This window comes from Tachyglossus aculeatus, chromosome 15 (assembly GCF_015852505.1).
Source record: "Tachyglossus aculeatus isolate mTacAcu1 chromosome 15, mTacAcu1.pri, whole genome shotgun sequence".
NCBI lineage: Eukaryota > Metazoa > Chordata > Mammalia > Monotremata > Tachyglossidae > Tachyglossus > Tachyglossus aculeatus.
This window is the reverse complement of record NC_052080.1, coordinates 1,410,414-1,429,461: the sequence shown is the minus strand read 5'-3', so window position 1 is coordinate 1,429,461 and position 19,048 is coordinate 1,410,414. Positions and strand designations below refer to the sequence as shown.

The following is a 19,048-nucleotide window of genomic DNA, read 5'->3' as shown; positions in this document are numbered from 1 at the left end:
TGGTTCAGCTCTAACTAGATTGTAAATTTCAGGAGGGCACGGATGGTAACTTCTCCCTCTATTTTACTCTCTTGTGGACTGTCTTACGTGCTGAACAGAGCTTGGGCCTGGGATTCAAATGGTCATGGGTTCTAATCCTGACTCCACCACTTGTCTGCTGTGTGACCTTGGGCATGTCACGTCACTTCTAGTCTCAGTTACCGCACCTGAAAAATGGACATCGGAACTGTGAGCCCCTTGTGGGACAGGGACTGTGTCCAACCCGATTTGCTTGTATCCACCCCAGTGCTTAATACAGTGCCTGGCACATAGTAAGCACTTAACAAATACTCTTATTATTATTATTACAGTGCTCCACACACAGTATATTTTTAATCTCCTTGAGTACAGGGATCCTGCCTACCAAACTCTTTCACAGTGGTGATGATGATGGTATTTGTTAAGTGCTTACTATGTGGCAAGTACTGTTCTAAGCATCTGGGTAGATACAAGCTAATCAGGTTGGACACAGTCCCTGCCTCACTTGGAGCTCTCAGTCATAATCCCCATTTTACAGATGAGGGAACTGAGGCACAGAGGAAGTGAAGTGACTTGCCCAAGGTCACACAGCAGATGAATCCCAGACTGAGCCCCCTCCTTCCTCTCCCCCTCCCCATTCCCTCCGCCCTACCTCCTTCCCCTCCCCACAGCACCTGTATCTATGTTTCTGCAGTTTTATTACTCTATTTATTTTACTTGTACATATTTACTGTTCTATTTATTTTGTTACTGATGTGCATCTAGCTTTACTTTTATTTATTCTGATGACTTGACACCTGTCCACATGTTTTATTTTGTTGTCTGTCTCCCCCTTCTAGACTGTGAGCCCATTGTTGGGTAGGGACCATCTCTATATGTTGCCAACTTGTACTTCCCAAGCGCTTAATACAGTGCTCCGCACACAGTAAGTGTTCAATAAATACGATTGAATGAATGAATGAATGAGTGGCAGAGCCAGGATTAGAACTCAGGTTCTTCTGATTCCCAGGCCCACATTCTACCCACTAGGCCACACCACTATCCACTAGGCCGTGTAACAATGCTGTGCACAAAATACAATCTCAATCGCTATGTGGCTCGGTAGGGATTAAAAGCTCTTCATCAGCTTCCTCTTCTGTTAAATGGGGTTTAAATCCTACTCCCTCCTACTACTTTATGAGTGAACCCCAAGTGGGACAGGTATTGTGTCTAACCTGTGTCGACCCCAGCACTTAGTACAATGCCTGGCACACAGTAAGGGGTGAACAAATACTATTCAAAATAAAAGATTTTAAAAAATAAAACAACGTATTTTTCTCCCATTTGTTCGTATCACTGTATGCGGCCTCAATCCTTGGCTCCCGCTTTCCTCTCCCCGCAACCTCCCCTCTTTCTCTCTCTCCTCTCTGGGTTCTTTATTTCTCTTCCTTTTCACATCAAGCTGTCTTCCGAGGATTTCTGAAGCTCTACTTTTTGAGCTCTTGTTCCCCTCTGTCCCTCATGTTCCTCTGCTTCATTTCCCCTCTTTCTTATCAACTTCCTTTGCCTATGAGGGTGCCTGGAGACCACAGCGTTTTCTAGTCAGGGCCCTGAGTTCTGATCACAGCTCCGCCGCTTGTCCGCTGGGTTATCTTCGGCAAGACCCTCACCCTCTCTGGGCTTCATGTGACACATCTTTAAAATGTGGATTCAGTACCTGTTTTCCATCCATTATATTCAGTAATCCTGAATGTTCTCCTTCCCCTTTAGAATGTGAACCCCATGAAGGGTAGGGACTGTGTCCGACCTGATTATCTTGTGTCTGTCTCAGAGCTTAACAAAGAGTAAGGGTTCCGTAGATAATAATGCAAGTGATAATTACGGTACTTGTCAAGGGCTTACTATGCTCCCAGCACTGTTCTAAGCACTGGGGTAGATAAAAGATAATCAGATTGTCTCACGTGGGGATCACAGTCTTCAACCTCAATTTCCAGTTGAGGAACTGAGTCACAGAGAAGTTAAGTGGCTTGCCCAAGGTCACACAGTGGACAAGTGGCTGAGCTGTGATTTGAACCCATGTCCTCTGACTCTCAAGTCCAAGCCCTGTCCACTAAGCCAAGCACTGTTCTGATCACTGGGGTAGGTACAAGTTAAATAAGTTATCTCATCTGTAAAATGGGGTTGGAGACTGAGCCCCATGTGGAAAGTGAAGTGGGTCAAACCTATTTTGTAACTACCCTAGAGCTTAATAGAGTACCTGGCACATGGTAAGTGCTTAACAGACACCATAAAAGAAAAATTTGCTGAGACTCGATGAATTGCGCTTTGGCAATTCCAAATGTCTTTCTGTCGCATCTCTTTAATAAGGAGTTGGGGGAAAAAAACGTTAAACATAATGGAGTTTCTGCTGTTTGTCTTTGGGACTTGAGGGGAAGTGTCAGTGTTCTGCTTTTGGACGGATGATTTTCGCTGACGGAGCAGACCTCTTGGCCAGAGAGGCCTGGTTCGTGCCAGCTCTGAATCCAGGAAGGCCCAAGGAATTCACGATCCAACAGCGCGTTCGGGTCATCGTTCCCTGGACAGAGACACGGGCTGTGGGGCACTATGAGAAGAGGTAGCCTTTTCAGCTCCAGGAAATGACATCAAAAACACCGTCCGTGTCAGGATTAGTTTTTCAATAGTATTTGTCAAGCACTTGCTACGTGACAGACACTGTTAGTTACGTTGGACACAGTCCCTGTCCCACATGAGGCTCACAGTTGACGTAGGAGGGAGAACTGGTATTTCATCCCCATTTTACAGCAGAGGAAATCAGTCCGTCAAGCAGAGGCATATATTGAGCGCTTACTATGTGCAGAACACTGTTTTAAGAGCTTGGGAGAATCCAATAGAACAGATTTAATGAACATATGATCCCTGCCCTCAGGGACTTCCTCATCTGCAGGCTGGAGATTCAGTCCTTGCTCTTCGTACTACTTATCATTCAGTCAATTGTGTATAAGTGCTTGGGTGAATATTATATAGCAGAATTAGCAGACATATACTTTCATTCAATTGTATTTATTGAGCACTTACTGTGTGCAGAGCATTGTACTAAGCACTTGGAAAGTACAATTCCGCAACAGAGACAATCTCTACCCAACAACGGGCTCACAGTCTTAAACTGTGTGAGCCCTGTGTGTGACCTTATTATCTTGTATGTACCCCAGCACTCAGTACAGTGGCTGGAACATAATAAGCACTTAACAAATACAATAACAATAATAATTATAAAGCCCTCATTTCCCCCATCAACCAATTAAGACTTAATAATAACTATTATTATTTTTAATAGTTATTGTTTTATTAAGCCTTTAGCCCAGTGCTCTGCACAGTGTAAGAGCCTGGAAATGTGATTACCTTGGGAGCTCTCATTATATTAAAAAAAAAAAAACCAGCAAGAGGAAAATTTTGGAAATGCTTTTGAGTACAGGTGTGGTCCATTAAAAATTGATGAGTCAAAATTTTCCAATTTAGGCTATGCTCTGATATGACTGTCTCTATATGTTGCCAACTTGTACTTCCCAAGCGCTTAGTACAGTGCTCTGCACACAGTAAGCGCTCAATAAATACGATTGATGATGATGATACGAAATTTCTTCAATGAGGAGTCAGCTCTCTAGACTGTAAGCTGCTAATACTCCTGTACTCTCCCAATCGCTTAGTACAGTGCCTCACACAGTAGGTGCTCAGTAGACACTACCGATTGATTCAGATATTTATCTTTTTAGTAAATCAGGGCAGTTGTAGCTTGATGCGGTGGATTTTTTGGAATTCAGCCCGATGCCCGTATAACCTGATTCTTCAGTTTCAGGTTCTGGGTCACCAGTGTTTCTGCGTTGAACTCCCGGATGATAAAATGATTTTTTCCATCTCCTTCTTGGGCACGTGGTGAAAATGGATGAGTTTCTGGGCCCGTATAACCTGATTCTTCAGTTTCAGGTTCTGGGTCACCAGTGTTTCTGCGTTGAACTCCCGGATGATAAAACGATTTTTTCCATCTCCTTCTTGGGCACGTGGTGAAAATGGATGAGTTTCTGGGGGCGGGATGGGCAGGATCAGTATCAATACCGGCTGAAAAATTACAAGGTGTTATCGAAAATGACACTCGGCTGATGGTTTCTCTATGGTGTCTTGATTACATTATTCATAAAAGTTATGCTGCTAAAGAATCTTATCATCATTATTCACGCCTCTGTCCTTACTCTACTTCCTTCAGACACAGGGAGGTGTAAATATGTATCTCCTTACTCCTTAAAACCTTCAAACTTGTTAATGGAATGATTATTTATTTGTTCTTGGCCTAGATGGCTATCCATGGATTGCAAACAAAGAACGTAGCTGGCCTAGTATCACCAGGTTTTTTTTTTTTTTTCAGATTCCAGCATGTAAAGTCCTTGTTTGTGTCAGCACTGATAGCCCTGCTGTTGTTCGTCAGTTTAATGAACTCTTGTTTGCCTAACCTCCTATAACGGATAATGATATTATTACCAATCTCGGGGCTCCAAACTTCCGTATCTGACAGAGGAGGCTTTAATGAGGCTACTTTGTTCTTCATGAAAGTGGCTTGGTGTGAACCACTCTCCCATCCAAGCAGTGTGGCCTCATGGATAAAGCACGGGCCTGAGGGTCAGAAGGATCTGAGTTCTAATCCCGGGCTCCTCCAGTTGTCTGCAGTGTGACCTTGGATTCATCACTTCACCTCTCCGTGTTTCTGTGACCTCATCTGTAAAAATGGGGATTAAGATAGTGAGCTCCGTGTGGGACAGGGATTGTGTCCAACCCAATTTGCTTGTATCCACCCAGCGCTTCGAACAGTGCTTGGCATGTAGTGCTTAATAATAATAATAATAATAATCATAATCATAATCATAATAATAATGACATTTATTAAGTGCTTACTATGTGCAGAGCACTGTTCTAAGCACTGGGGAGGTTACAAGGTGATCAGGTTGTACCACGGGGGGCTCACAGTCTTAATCCCCACTTGACAGATGAGGTAACTGAAGCACAGAGAAGTTACGTGACTTGCCCAAAGTCACCCAGCTGACAATTGGCGGAGCCGGGATTTGAACCCCTGACCTCTGGCTTAACACATACCACAATTATTACTATTATCATTATTATCATTATCTTCCAGCCACACCTCTGGCCCCACTCCCACTTCACCTCCCACCCAAACCCTCCCCCCCTCCCCTCCTGCCTCGCCTCCGGACGGCATTCCATTTTCTGTGGACTTAAAAGAAAATACTCATTTTGTAATTGTGTCTGGCCCCCCATGTGATTCATAGTGCCAGAAAATACAATTACGGAGGAATCTGAAATGGATCGGAATTGGAACGAGACCGGGAAAAGGGTAGCTAGTACGAGAAAGCCTTCGCTGTTGCTAGATTGATCGTAAACTGCATCTCATTAGATGAAATTGAGTTTTTTTTCTTCAAACTTTTTCTCCTCCTAAGCATTTTGCAGGTGGCTTTAGTCAATCAGCTGGTCATTTGTATTTACTGAGCGCTTACTATGTGCAGAGTACTGTACTAAGTGCTTGGGAGAGTACAATATAACAATAAACAGACACATTCCCTGACCACAATGACCTTATAGTCTAGAGGAAGAGATGGCAATATAAATAAATCACAGATACAGACATAAATCATGGGTAGTCAACCTGATGTTTCTGCCGAGCACTGTGGTGCATGCTGGAGTAATAATAATAATAATGATGATGGCATTTATTAAGCACTTGCTATGTTTAAAGCACTGTTCTAAGCGCCAGGGAGGTTACAAGGTGATCAGGTTGTCCCACGGGGGGCTCACAGTCTTAATCCCCATTTTACAGATGAGGTAACTGAGGCACAGAGAAGTTAAGTGACTTGCCCAAAGTCACACAGCTGACAATTGGTGGAGCCGGCGTTTGAACCCATGACCTCTGACTCCCGGCGTTTGAACCCATGACCTCTGACTCCAAAGCCCGTGCTCTTTCCACTGAGCCACACTGCTTCACAGGGTACAGCTACGGGGTAATCGGATCAGACACATTCCGTACCCCACAGAGGGCTCACGGCCTATCAATCAATAGTATTCATTCAGAGCTTACTATATGCAGAGCACTGTACTAAGCGCTTGGGAGAGTACAGTACAACAGAGTTGGTAGACACGTTCCCTGCCATCAATGAGCTAACAGTCTAGGGAGCGAGGGAGAGCAGGTATTTTATCCCCATCTTACAGAGGAGGACACTGAGGCCCAGAGAGGTTAGGCGACTTGTCCAAGGTCCCACAGCAGGCGACTGGTAGCGAGAGGACGCGGAACTGGGACTCCTTGGTTCTAAGGCCTTGGCTTCTTTCCACCAGGCTGTGGTGCCTTCTTAGCGCACTGTCTAGCTGTCAGCATCTTTCCCCATTCAAAACTGTTTTAATGAACAAATACAATGAAATATTGATTGGTTTGTGCGGAAGTATGATCCACATTTCTCTGGATCCTCCAGAATTCAATAAGAGGGCCAACCCAAATGACAGGAAAATGAAATCTATATTTTTTTTTAACCACCGAAACTAAAATAATTGAAACGAATTAAATCTGGAGGAGATTTTCTTCCAAACCCCGACCGGTTAAGTCTCACAGCCACCGTGACATACACACTCTGTGCTACCGCCTAGTACACAGTGTTTGCTGAGTATGTACCGTCCTTAACGTTATTTTTATTTCTGGCCCTTATAAGGCCAGAGGCAGAGGCAGCGTGGCTCAGTGGAAAGAGCCCGGGCTTTGGAGTCAGAGGTCGTGGGTTCAAATCCCGGCTCCGCCACTTGTCAGCTGTGTGACTTTGGGCAAGTCACTTCACTTCTCTGGGCCTCAGTTACCTCATCTGTCAAATGGGGATTAGGCCTGTGAGCCCCACATGGGACAACCTGATCACCTTGTAAACTCCCCAGCGCTTAGAACAGTGCTTTGCACATAGTAAGCGCTTAATAAATGCCATTATTATTATTATTATTATTATAAAAAAAAATCGGGGGTGAGCCAATCTTATTCCTTGGACTTGGAGACATTAGGATATTTGTCAGAACATTGTAGGCTGGTCTTTTTGAGCCAGCCATTCATCCATCCATCCATCCATCTATTCACTCATCCACCCCCCACCCCATTATTATTGTTATCATATATTTTATGGTATTTGGTAAGCACTTACTACATACCAGACACTGTAGTAAGCACTGAGTTTTAATCCCAACTCTGCTACTTGTCCGCTGTGTGACTTTGGGCAAGTCACTACACTTCTCTGGGCCTCAATCACCACATCTGTACAATGGGGATTGAGAATGTGAGCACCACGTGGGACAGGGACTGTGTCCAACCCAATTTGCCTCTATCCTCTCCAAGGCTTAGTACAGTGGGTGACACATAGTAAGCACTTAACAAATACCACAATTATTATTATTATTATATAAACTAATCAGATTGGACCTTCTAAACTGAGGGAATGTGTTTATTGTTCTATTGTACTCTCCCAAGCACTTAGTACAGTGCTGTGTACACAATAAGCACTCAGTAAATACCATTGAATGACCCTGTCCCTGTCTCAGATGGGGCTCACAGTCTTAATCCCTCCTTTACAAAAGAGGTAGGTGAGGCCCAGAGAAGTGAAGTGACTTGCTCAGGGTCACTCAGCAGACAAGGGGTGGAGCCGGAATTAGAACCCAGATCTTTCTGAATCCCAGGCCCTTGCTCTAACCATTAGGCCGTGCTGCCTCTCGACTTCAAGTCCATGTGGACAGAAGATTTCTGACTTAGGATCCCTCCCTGTCCTTTTTTCTACCCACTTCTTGTAATCGTCCTTCTTCCCTTCCTCTGAACTCAGCCATCCTCCCAGCCCCACTGGAGAAGGGGAGGAAGAGAAGACTCATTTAATGGGATACATAAGAGGGGAGATGGGGTGGCAGTGTATTGTCCTCCGAAAAGGCCCCGTGTGGGATCGGCACTCTCCCCCGAAATATCTTTTTATTCCTGTTATAGCTGCAGCTGCTTTCTCCATGAACTTGGAGCCCAGGCGGCATAAAGCAACGGGTGACCTCAGGCCACGATCCAACATCCCGCCACTCCCTCCCGGCCTTGGATGATGTCACCGTTGTCATCTTTATTGTAGTTGTCGTATCACTGTCTTGCACCGAGTACACCCGGCGATTTTTGCTCTCCGTATCCTCCCCGTTAGCTTTCTTTCACAAGCCTCCCGGGTGCCAGACTTTGATATGATACGGTCAGGGAACGCGCACCCAATTCCGTCGTATTGTACTCGCTCACGTGCTCTTTATAGCACTCTGCACACAGAAAGTGCTCAATAAATGCTATTGATTAATTGATTAGGCCTGCACCTTTCCCTACTGCTTAGCAAGCGTTCAGCTGTCAGCAAAACGAACGATAAAAATAACAATGTAGTTATGCAGTATTCTCTCTGTCTGGCTGACTCTAAATCTACCACTCATCTTTGTTCTTGAGACCCTCTTAGGAGACTGTGCAGAGAGACTGTAAGCTCATCAGGGGCAGGAAATCTGTCGTTTATTGTTTTATTTTACTCTCCCAAATGCTTAGTACAGTGCTTTGCGCTCAGTAAATATGATTGAATGAATGCAGAGATGATGTTGATAGTGGTGGTATTTGTTATGTGCTTATTATTTAACCAGCACTGCTGTAAGTCCGGGGGTAGATACAAGGTAATCAGGGTGGACACAGTCCCTGTCCCACGTGGAGCTCACAGTCTTAAGCCCCACTTTACAGGTGAGGGAACTGAGGCCCAGAGAAGTGAAGTGACTTGCCCAGGGTCTCACAGCAAAGTGACAAAGCCAGGATTAGAACACAAGTCCTTCCAACTCCCAGGCCTGGGCTGTATCGACTAGGCCACGCTGTTCCTAGGTGCTGCCTACTTTTGGTCTTCATAATTATTAGTAATTGTGGTATTCGCTAAGCACTTAATAGGGGCCAAGTACTGTACTAAGCTCTGGGGTGAATACAAGCAAATTCATTCATTCATTCAATCGTATTTATTGAGCGCTTACTGTGTGCAGAGCACTGTACTAAGCACTTGGGAAGTACAAATCGAGTTGGACACATGAGGACACGTGCCATGTGAATCCCACAGTCTCAATCCCCATTTTATAAAGATGAGGGAACTGAAGCCTGGAGAAGTGGAGTGATTTGCCCAAGGTTACCCAACAGACAAGTGACAGAGCTGGGATTAGAACCCATGACCTTCTGACTCCCAAGACCATGTTCTATCCATGATTCCATCACTATTCAACCACTTAACAAATACCACAATTATTATTATAATTATCATCATTATTATTATTGTATATTTAAATCTCTCTCTGTCTCTATATATATATATATATATATATATATATATATGTATACACACACTATTTCTTTAATGTTGTCCATGTAGAGCACTGTATTAAGTGCTTAGGAAAATGCAACAGAGTTCGTAGACGTAAACCTTACCCACAAGGAGCTTACAGTCTACTGTAGAAGACAGTCATTCATTCATTCATTCAGTCATATTTATTGAGTGCTTACTGTGTGCAGAGCACTGTACTAAGCTAAATTTTGAATAGGGGAAATAGTAGAATATAAGGATACATACATATGTGCTGTTAGGCTGGGCTGAGTATCCAAGAGCTAAAATAGGTTTGGGTGTTTGTGGCAATTAGCTGGCAGACTTGCCCTTTAAATATTCCTATTATGCCCGAGTTATGCTTAAATAAAAATTGCTCACTTTTCCCTCACTGCCCTAGCCTAGTGAGATTTTTTTAGACCAAACCTAGCTTCCATCCCTTCAGCAACCTCCTTGAAATTCTGGGGAAGAGGCCTCCGACAGCCAGCCAGCACTTGCTAAATACTGGTGGAGGTGAAGGCAGTTAGGAGATTCATTCAGTTGTATTTATTGAGTACTTACTGTTTGCAGAGCACCCTACTAAGCGCTTAAGGAAAGCCAGTGTCTTGTAAGTTCCAATTTGGGGCAACTGTGCAAAGCTGACCAGCTTGTGTTTCTGGTATCCATGCAATTCCCTACAGGAACAGTTATCAGTTGAAATGAAATTTCCAAAGGAGAGGAGGGTAGAAAGTGAGAGGGAAGGGGAACAGAGGTAGGGAAGGAGTTAGGGAGAGAAGAGGCGGTATTTGTTAAGCTCTTACTATGTGTGAGACAGTAGTATTTATTGAGCACTTACAGTCTGCAGAGCACTGTACTAAGCACTTGGGAGAGTAAGATATAACAATGCAATGGGCACATTCCCTTCCCACAATGAGCTTACAGTTAAGAGGGAGAGACAAACATTAATATAAATAAATGACACATATGAACGTAAGTGCTGTGGGGCTGGGAGGGGGGGATGAATAATGGGAGCAAGTCAAGGTGATGTAGAAGGGAGTGGGAGAAGAGGAAAGGAGGGCTTAGGAAAGGCCTCTTGGAGGAGATATGCTTTTAATAAGGCTTTGATGCGGGGGATAGAGTCATTTTCTGTCGGTTATGAGGAGGGAGGGCGTTCCTGGCCAGAGGCAGGATGTGGGCGAAAGGTTGGCGGCGAGATGGATGCAGTCGAGGTACCGTGAGAAGATCAGCATTAGAGGAGGACTGTACTAAGCTCTGGGATAGATGAGAGAAATCAGGCCCCTCATGGGTCTCACAGTCTCAATAGGAGGGAGAACAAGTCCCGATTCCCCATTTTGCACATGAGGGAACTGAGGCCCAGGAAGTTAAGTGACTTGGTCAAGGTCACAAAGCAGACAGGTGGTAGAGCCGGGATGACAATTCAGGTCCTTTGACTCTCAGATAAGGTCTCTTTCCACTAGGCCAGGCTGCTTCACAGGAGGAGGTGACAGGGAGGATGGGCCGGGGAGGAGAGAAGGAAAGGGGAGATAGAAAGGAAAGGCAAACTGTACATGTTCCCGGGATCCCTACCACCTGCATGGCGGAAAGGAAAATTGTCTTGTGAAACCGTAATCCCTTGCACCTTTTCGCACATTCCGTCCGCAAGATAGAGCCCAGTTACTCTTGCTAGATCAATTCCATCGATTCAGACTTCAAGATCCTGTCTTCCTCTATAGATTTCCTTTCACCCTGTGCATCTGATGTTGAATTCACCCAGAATCGTTTCAGAAGAATGGATCCAGGAACGATACTAGAGCTCGATATGGGCATGGAGCATGTCTGTTAATTTGTCCGTATTGTGCTCTCTCAGGCTCTCCGTACAGCGTTCCGCACACAAGAAACACTTTTCATATATTGTACTCAGTACCTGGGAAAGAACAATTCCGTAGAATTCCATAGAACAAGCTCCCTGCCCTTGAAGAGTTCACCACCCGGTTGTGGGCAACACACAGTTGTGCGTTCTTCAGTCCCCGGAGCTCGGCCCGATCATTTTAGTAGAACGCTACTTTCGAGTTTGTTCTAAGATTAGGCCCTTTTTTAGCACGGATTCCGCCTTTGAGCTGGTTTCCATAGAAATCCCCTGCCGCTCTGTGACATGTAGAAAGAAGTGACGCAGCGAGCTTCATTGCAGTTTGGTTTCCACAAATCTGAATAATCCTCTTAGCTCCTCGCGGCTAAATGACCCCAATTCCTGTTGCAGAGCAACATACTTGGCTCTCCTACCGGGCCGTGCACCTTTCTGAAGAAGGAGGCACCCAAGCTAGGATGTCTGGCCAGTGGCCACGGTGGCTTGTGAATCATCTAAGAATCATTATGATGGCCACGGTATTAATTAAGCTTTACTATGTGCACAGCGTTGTGCCTAGCACCTGGCTGGTAAGAGATCACCAAATGGAACACAGTTCCAGTCAATCGAGCACCTGTAGTTATTGAGCACTTAACGTGAGCAGAGCACTGTACTAAGCGCTTGAAAGAGTACAGTATGTAACAATATAATAAAGTTGGTAGACACGTTCCCTGTCCTCAATAAGCTTGCCGTCTTGAGGGGACGACAGTTATTATAAACAAATGACAGAAATGGACGTAAGTGCTTTGGGGCTGAGGGAGGCATGAATAAAGGGAGCAAATCGGGGCAATGCAAAAGGGAGTGGAAGAAGAGGAAAAGGAGGACTTATCAAGGAAGCCCTCTTGGAGGAGGTGTAACTTCAATAAGGCTTTGATGGGTGGGAGAGTCATTATCTGTCAGATACGAAGAGAGAGGGCATTCCAGGCCAGAGGCGGGACGAGGGTGAGAGGACGGCGGTGAGATAGAGAAGCAGCATGGCTCAGTGGAAAGAGCCCGGGCTTTGGAGTCAGAGGTCGTGGGTTCAAATCCCGGCTCCACCAATTGTCAGCTGTGTGACTTTGGGCAAGTCACTTCACTTCTCTGGGCCTCAGTTACCTCATCTGTAAAATGGGGATTAAGACTGTGAGCCCCCCATGGGACAACCTGATCACCCTGTAACCTCCCCAGCGCTTAGAACAGTGCTTTGCACACAGTAAGCGCTTAATAAATGCCATTATTATTATTATTATTGTTATTATTAGATAGACGAGATCGAGGTACAGTGAAGTAGATCGGTACTAGAGGAGCAAAGTATCTGTGACACACGAGGCTCACGGTCTAGGAGGGAGGTAGAACAGGTATAATAATAATAATAATAATAATAATAATAATGGCATTTGTTAAGCGCTTACTATGTGCAAAGCACTGTTCTAAGCACTGGGGAGGATACAAGGTAGTCAGGTTGTCCCATGTGGGGCTCACAATCTTAATCCCCATTTTACAGATGAGGTAACTGAGGCACAGAGAAGTTAAGTGACTTGCCCAAAGTCACACAGCTGACAAGTGGCGGAGCGGAGATTTGAACCCACAACCTCTGACTCCAAAGTCCATGCTCTTTCCACTGAGCCAGGCTGCTTCTCAGCCAGGCTGCTTCTCGATATCCGATCCCCGTTTCACAGATGAGGAAACTGAGGCCCATAGAGGACCCAAGGCTCTTTCCACTTGGCAGCACTGCTTCACGTTTTGCGGTGCATAGATCGGGAGCACGGATTTGATGGTTTCTCATTTTCCCCCTTCTCCCGACCCCTTCCCTTGGCACTGGGAGGCATACTCAGCGCTCCACTTGAAGGAATTTTATTTGATCCCAGGCTCTCGGCCACATCAGGGGTTGAGTTTGTTGCCCTGGGCTTCCTGAAGCCTGGCCACGTTGAGTCAGGACCATTAGCCAGAGGTATGAACAATCCATGCATAGAAACTGTGTGGCCTTAGGGTCTAGAGCCTGTTGTTGGGTAGGGACCGTCTCTATATGTTGCCGACTTGTACTTCCCAAGCGCTTAATACAGTGCTCTGCACACAGTAAGTGATCAATAAATACGATTGAATGAATGAATGAATATAGAGCACAGGCTCTGGAGTCAGCGTGGCTCAGTGGAAAGAGCCTGGTCTTTGGAGTCAGAGGTCATGGGTTCAAATCCCTGCTCTGCCAATTGTCAGCTGTGTGACTTTGGGCAAGTCACTTAACTTCTCCGTGCCTCTGTTCCCTCATCTGTAAAATGGGGATTAGGACTGTGAGCCCCACATGGGACAACCTGATCACCTTGTATCCCCCCAGTGCTTAGAACAGTGCTTCGCACATAGTAAGTGCTTAACAAATACCATCATTATTATTATTATTATTAATCCCAGCTCCACCACTTGTCTGCTGTGTGACCTTGGACACGTCACTTCACCTCTCTGGACCTCAGTTACCTCATGTGTAAAATGGGGGTTCCAAGTATGAGCCCTAAGTGGCACGGTAACTGTGTTCAAACATATTAGTTTGTTTCAACCCCAGTGCTTAGTAGAGTGCCTAGCATATAGTAAATGCTTAACAAATACCACAATCATTATTATTATTAGAATAATCAATCAATCAATTGTATTTATTGAGCACTTACTGTGTGCAGAGCACTGTACTAAGTGCTTGGGAAGTACAAGTTGGCAACATATAGAGACAGTCCCTACCCAACAGTGGGCTCACAGTCTAGAAACAGTGGGCATACTCCCCCTGGCAGTGTCAGCCTCCTGTTGATTGTAAGCTCGTTAGGGGCAGGGAAGGTGACTGTATCATCAATCGTATTTATTGAGCGCTTACTGTGTGCACAGCACTGTACTAAGCGCTTGGGAAGTACAAGTTGGCAACATATGGAGACAGTCCCTACCCAGCAGTGGGCTCACAGTCTAAAAGTTGTTGCATTGTACTCTCCCAAGCACTTAGTGCAGTGCTCAGCACACAAAAAGCACTCGATAAATATGATTGACGGATCTGATTATCCCATATATACCCCAGTACCTAGCACAGTGCTTGGCATCGAGTAAGCTCTTAAATTATTAGTGTTAGTATTATTCTCCACTCCTCTGGACGGTTAGCAGTGCTGTCCAAGTGGCATTCTCCCACAGTGCCTTTCCGCGGGCATCCTGAGAAGACAGTAACTCCATAGGTCAACATGAGACCTAAAACCCTGGATGGCTCAGCCCTGACAAACTTAACTCCAAAGAGGTTACCTGGTAACTTAGATACCGGGGCAAAGGGTGCCTAGAAATGGTGCAGATGACTGTTTCCAAGCCAACAGAGCATGTGCGAGGGAAAAAGAGAAATTGGAAAGTGCTCCAAGTGCTGCAAGCTGGCAGGGTTCAGGAAGAATGTCATCAGCGCTTAGAACAGTGCTTGGCACATAACGCTTAACGAATACCATCATTATTATGAAACTTCTGATTTTCCAAAGGACGCTCCATTTTACCCAGAAGGCGACCCAGTTGCTTATGTCTTTTAAAATGTGGTAGAATCCGCCTTCAAGTGTGGATTATTCTACTGTGGACTTCTTCGTAGAGCTTCTCATATTTTGTTCATTCTAGATTCTGTGTGACCTTGGGCAAGTCGCTTCACTGTTCTGGACCCCAGTTTTCTCATCTGTAAAATGGGGATTATTAAGATTGGGAGCCCCACGTGTGACTGGAAACTCTGTCCCAGCCTGATTAACTTGAATCTACCCCAGTGCTTAGAACAGTGCTTGACAAATAGTAGTAAGCACTTAACAAGCACCATAATCATTATCATTAGATTCTCTCAAACATCTAGCGCAAGAGCTCGTTTCTATATGTTGCCAGCTTGTCCTTCCCAAGCGCTTAGTACAGTGCTCTGCACACAGTAAGCGCTCAATAAATATGATTGAATGAATGAATGAAGAGCTAGATCTGTCAGATTACCCCTTGTTGGTGATGACCAATAATTTGATACAGCCAAGTAGACTAATCCAGTCTCAGATTTGCAGAGTTCAGTTCTTATCAAAGCTATTAGAAAACAGTTCTCAGTATTTGCCTGTCAGTTAGTAACTACCTCGGTCCTTCACAAACGTATCTCTACTGTGAAAAGTGGATCCTCACTCCATTCTTTGAATATTCTGGGGTTTCTTTCGAAAGCACGAGAGCGTTGACTAAACCTAGGGCGTAGATTGTGTGGGTTTTTCACGGTGAAAGCGGAACAGGTCATTCACCGAGGCTCTCACAGCCATTGCCCGCTGGATTCTTGAACAAATGTTTCTGAATTTGCTCCCAGAGTTTCTTTAGTAAAATGCTCCCGAGGAGTTGTATGTCTGCCTCCCGGATAATCCCTTCCCAAGCCACCCTCCTCTCACTGCTAGATTTCTTTTCCTTGGGTCGAACCAGTGTTAAAGATTGCTCCCACCACCCCCATCCCAAGGCTATAGGGCATCTTCTGAAACCCTGCCTAATTTTCTTTCTCCTTTTCTCGTGTTACGTCGAAGGGATTTTATGATTGCCTTTAAGACATTACTCCCTCTCTATGGCACATGGCTTACAGAATCACAGTTTCATTCCAGCGTTCCCCTGGCCAACCAGGAAAATGGGAATCGTATCACGGGAAGGCTGGCCACTTTGGGAACAGATAACAGACTCCATTAATTGTCCGCCCAAGGTTAATGGGGGTGATGTATTTGAAAAAGACGGTGCATGTCCTGTGAAAGATTGCTGGGGGGTTCTTCATCGAGTCGCAAGAATCGTATCGGAGAGGAGGTCTGCTTGTGATGATTATTTGAGAATGAAGGCTGCTGCTTGATGCTAAACTTTTGACATTCTGTTAACGTGTTCCCCGTTTTCCTTTATTGCAGCCGACGGATGCACTGACTGGTCTGTGGATATCAAGAAATATCAAGTTTTGGTGGGAGAGCCCGTTCGAATCAAATGTGCATTATTTTATGGATATATCAGAGCCAATTACTCCCTGGCCCAAAGCGCTGGACTCAGCTTGATGTGGTATAAAAGTTCTGGACCCGGAGACTTCGAAGAGCCCATTGCATTCGACGGAACTAGGATGAGCAAAGAAGAGGATTCCATTTGGTTTCGGCCAACGCTAGTTCAAGATAGCGGACTTTATGCCTGTGTCATCAGGTATCGATTTTCTTCTATTATCACTTAATCGATGAAATCCATTTGTATGCTTGTCCCGGTCTAATGTTCTCTCCCTTTCCACTAATGATGCGGTCGGGATATTGGTCTTAGCCAGGGATGCTAGCAATAATGGGAGGATGGGAATATATTGGGAAGCCACCCTTACAGGCTCTGGAAAGAAGAGAAGCAGCATGGCCTAGTGGATAGAGCACGGGCCCGGGAATCAGAAGGAACTGAGTTCTAATCCCGGTTCTGCCACTTGTCGGCTGCATGACCTGGGACATGTCACTTCGCTTCTCTGGGCCTCAGTTCCCTCGTCTGTAAAATGGTGATTAAGGGTTTGAGCTCCCTTTAGGACAGGGACTGTGTCCAACCCGATTAATTCGTATCTACCCCAGGGCTTAGAACACTGTTTGGCACATAGTGCGCTCTTAACAAGTACCATTATTATTGTTGTTATTATTATTATTATTAATGAGAGACCATCTGATTTCCTATTTGCATCTTCAAATTGCGGAAGAATGTAATGGGAAATATAGAGGGGAGGTGACAGGACCCAGGCAAAACATGAGCATAGGGGACGGGCGAGCCCGGTGGGTTGCAGCCTTTGGTTGTCTCTTCCTTCACCATCCATCCTCGTGTTTAGGGGATTTGGGCGGACCCTGGGTTACCCTTTGTGGGTAGCGTGCGTATCCACCCCACTCCGGAAGCCATTCGGGGTCTCGGGAGTTTGATCGGAACTGGCAGGCCCAACCTGATCTGGTGCGGAACGGCAAAGGAGCAGGCATATACGATGGCATATGAGATTCTTGTGCGGGCTCTGGCAGGAACATGTCAGTCGGTCATTCGTATTTATTGAGCACTTACTTTGTGCACAGCTCTCTACTAAGCACTTGGGAGAGGACAGTAACACAATATAGCAGGCACATTCCCTGCTCATCTCAGCTTGCAGTCTAGAGGGGGAGACAGACCATAATGTAAATAAATAAATTACGGGTAAAGACATAATTGCTGTCGGATACAGTCCCAGTCCCACACGGGGCTCACAGTCTGAATCTCCATTTTAAATGAGGTAACTGAAACACACAGCAGTGAAGTGACTTGCCCAAGGTCAGAGAGCAGACAAGTGGCAGGGTCCTTCTGACTTCCAAACCCGTGCTCTATCCACTAGGCCGAGCTGCTTCCTTCTTCGGAGCATAATCGGCAGTGACAATTGGTGTGGGAGGCTGCAAATGGACCTGAGGGGATTCGAGCCCTAAAGACTTGTTCCGGTGAAATCTTTGGAAACTGTTTAAGGGGAACACTGGGATGTGGGCTGAAGATGTCTCGAACGTCCCCCTGGGCTTTTCTGTAATTTTCCCACCACAGCAGTAGCGGAGAATACGCAGCACGCTCAGGCAGCCTGAGGATATCAGTCGGATTTGAATTTCTCGTCGGCCTCGTTGCTGAAAATCCAGTTGCTGGGATTTCACACACACGCATTTGGGTCCACGTTCCGTGTTTTCCGCCTCGTGACCCATCTTATCCGAGATGAGAACTGGGCTGGAGAAACTAAAGCTTAATTTGATGTGCAGTGGTGGAGTTTTTGCTGTGATGGAGGATGGCCCCGTTAAGTCACATCTAATTATCTGATTTTCTAATCAGATGACTTAGACTATATTTCCTGGGTTTTTTCACATCATCCTGATGTCACAATTGAGTTACGGTTGGCATTGCCGATATGACTTGTGAGAAGAAAAACTGAAAAATCTTGAGAATCTGATATTTGCAGTCGACCATTGTCGATGGTCGTTATTCGAAACCACCTATGTTGCCCGGCCTTATACAAGGCAGTCAAGAAACAGTATTTGTCGAGTGCCTTTTACTTGTAGATCACAGTGGTAAGCGCATGGCAGAAGACAGTGGAATTATAAAATATGATCTCCATCCTCCAGGAGGTGTGGCCTAGCAGACATTCATGACGGCTTCGTATCTGTGACCATTGGGATTCAAATCAACTCTAGTTCTTTTTCATTTATTTCTTTGGTTTTTCCCCGGGCTAACTTATTTAATTGTGGGTGAGCACTGTGTCTCCTTTATCTCCCTCCCCTAGGAATGTAATACAGTGCTCTGCACACAGTAAGCGCTCATTATATAGCATGGACACCTCAGACCTCTCTTCATCCATCTGATTTGAATGCGTTGGCAAACCGTTTTGGAATTTTGAAACTGTTACCATCTTGAACCATGTTTCCCGTCTTTCGAGATGATGAACTTTCCCCTTCAACGGGGTGAGCAGTGACTCATCTGTGTGAATCGACTCTTGAGGAATAATAGGCCTCTCTCAGGCAGACAATGACTTTATGCATGTAATTAAGCTCCCTGATGATTAATGTTGGCCTAACGATCGGTCGTATCTGTAGCCCGCCACCTTTGGACTCTATTTCCTCCCAGATAGGTTCTCAGGGTTCAGTTTCTCTTCCCCAAATTATTTGATTCCTTTTTCTCTCAATTTCTGGACTTGGAAGAGGAAGTGGAGGACTACAAGGGCCAGAACCATTCTCCTCTTCTTATTTCTCACTCGCATTTTGACCCGTGGCCAGGATTCTCATGAAGCGTGGTT

At 45.4% G+C, this 19,048-nt stretch overlaps 1 protein-coding gene across 1 annotated transcript in view; it reads left to right on the top strand.

Annotated features, from left to right (window-relative positions):
• Nucleotides 1–19,048, top strand: part of IL1RAPL1 (interleukin 1 receptor accessory protein like 1) — a 535,220-nt gene that overhangs the window by 297,535 nt on the left and 218,637 nt on the right. The window contains exon 3 of the mRNA XM_038757289.1: nt 16,167–16,446. Coding sequence (XP_038613217.1) covers nt 16,167–16,446 — 280 coding nt within the window. The remainder of the gene's footprint in view (nt 1–16,166; nt 16,447–19,048) is intronic.